Source organism: Talpa europaea (assembly GCF_964194135.1).
Source record: "Talpa europaea genome assembly, chromosome: 8".
Classification (NCBI taxonomy): Eukaryota; Metazoa; Chordata; class Mammalia; order Eulipotyphla; family Talpidae; genus Talpa; species Talpa europaea.
This window is the reverse complement of record NC_140075.1, coordinates 59,198,550-59,199,871: the sequence shown is the minus strand read 5'-3', so window position 1 is coordinate 59,199,871 and position 1,322 is coordinate 59,198,550. Positions and strand designations below refer to the sequence as shown.

Genomic DNA, 1,322 nt, shown 5'->3' with positions numbered 1-1,322 from the left:
AACTTATCAAGTAGAGCACCCTAACTTGGTATGATCTTCCTATATAAATACAGATGATGATGATGATGATGATGATATATTATTCAGAAAAGGAATACTGTTATGTACGTGATGAGTATGAGCCAATATTTCTAATGGTGGCCAAAACCAAGAAGTTGTCCATTTGAATTGATATCTAGTAACCATTAAGTGGTTCCAAAAAGTAAAATCTTTAGTGAGATAGTCATTAGTTAGATTTTAGATAATCCATATTCTGGTGAATTACTGACATAACTCCTTCATGTGTAATTATAGAAGTATCATGCTTTCAAGTTTTGTCATTTTGTTCCATTTTCTCATTATAGAGCAGAGCCTTCAGATCGATGGAGAAGTTCAACTATTCCAGAGTGTCTGAATTTGTATTACTTGGACTTACTGAGTCTTCTGAGCTGCAAATTTTCTTCTTTGTGATATTTTCCATTTTCTATTTAATAACGATGTTGGGCAACTGTCTGATTTTGCTCACAGTCCTGTCTACCTCTCACCTTCACTCCCCCATGTATTTCCTTCTCAGTAATCTGTCACTCATTGACATGTGCCTGTCCTCCTTTGCCACTCCAAAAATGATCCTGGACTTCTTTGTTCAGCGCAAGACCATCTCCTTTGAGGGCTGCATTTCTCAGATCTTCTTTTTACACCTCTTCACTGGGACTGAGATTGTACTGCTGATCTCCATGTCTTTTGACAGGTATATTGCCATATGCAAACCTCTCCACTATTCTGCAATTATGAGCCAGAAAGTATGTGTTGGACTGGTGATAACTTCTTGGACAGTGGGCTTACTGCACACAATGAGTCAATTAGCTTTTACCCTCTATTTGCCATTCTGTGGTCCCAATGTTGTAGACAGTTTCTTCTGTGACCTGCCTTTGGTCATCCAGCTGGCTTGTATAGATATATATGTTCTTGGGATCTTTATGATCTCAACCAGTGGTGTGATTGCTCTGATATGTTTTCTGCTTTTGCTCACCTCCTACATCATTGTTCTTGTCACTATCAAGGGCCACTCCTCCTCGGGATCATCTAAGGCTTTTTCTACTTGTACTGCACATTTCATAGTTGTGATAATGTTCTTTGGGCCCTGCATCTTCATCTATGTGTGGCCTTTCACAGACTTCATGGTGGACAAAGTTCTGTCTGTTTTCTATACAATCTTCACCCCCTTTCTAAACCCACTGATCTATACTTTGAGAAACCAGGAAGTGAAGACAGCTGTGAAGAAGAAACTGAGTAGCTGGTATTTAAATTTTGGGAAAACTACTCCAGGCTATCCAGTGCAATGA

At 39.0% G+C, this 1,322-nt stretch overlaps 1 protein-coding gene across 1 annotated transcript; it reads left to right on the top strand.

The window, feature by feature from the left end:
- Nucleotides 1-288: 288 nt before the first annotated feature.
- Nucleotides 289-1,322, top strand: LOC311175536 (olfactory receptor 4K2-like; the record flags this gene model as incomplete). Its single annotated transcript, XM_084240465.1, has 1 exon — nt 289-1,322. The coding sequence occupies exon 1, from the start codon at nt 363-365 to the stop codon at nt 1,320-1,322; it is 960 nt and encodes a 319-aa protein (XP_084096591.1). The 5' UTR covers nt 289-362.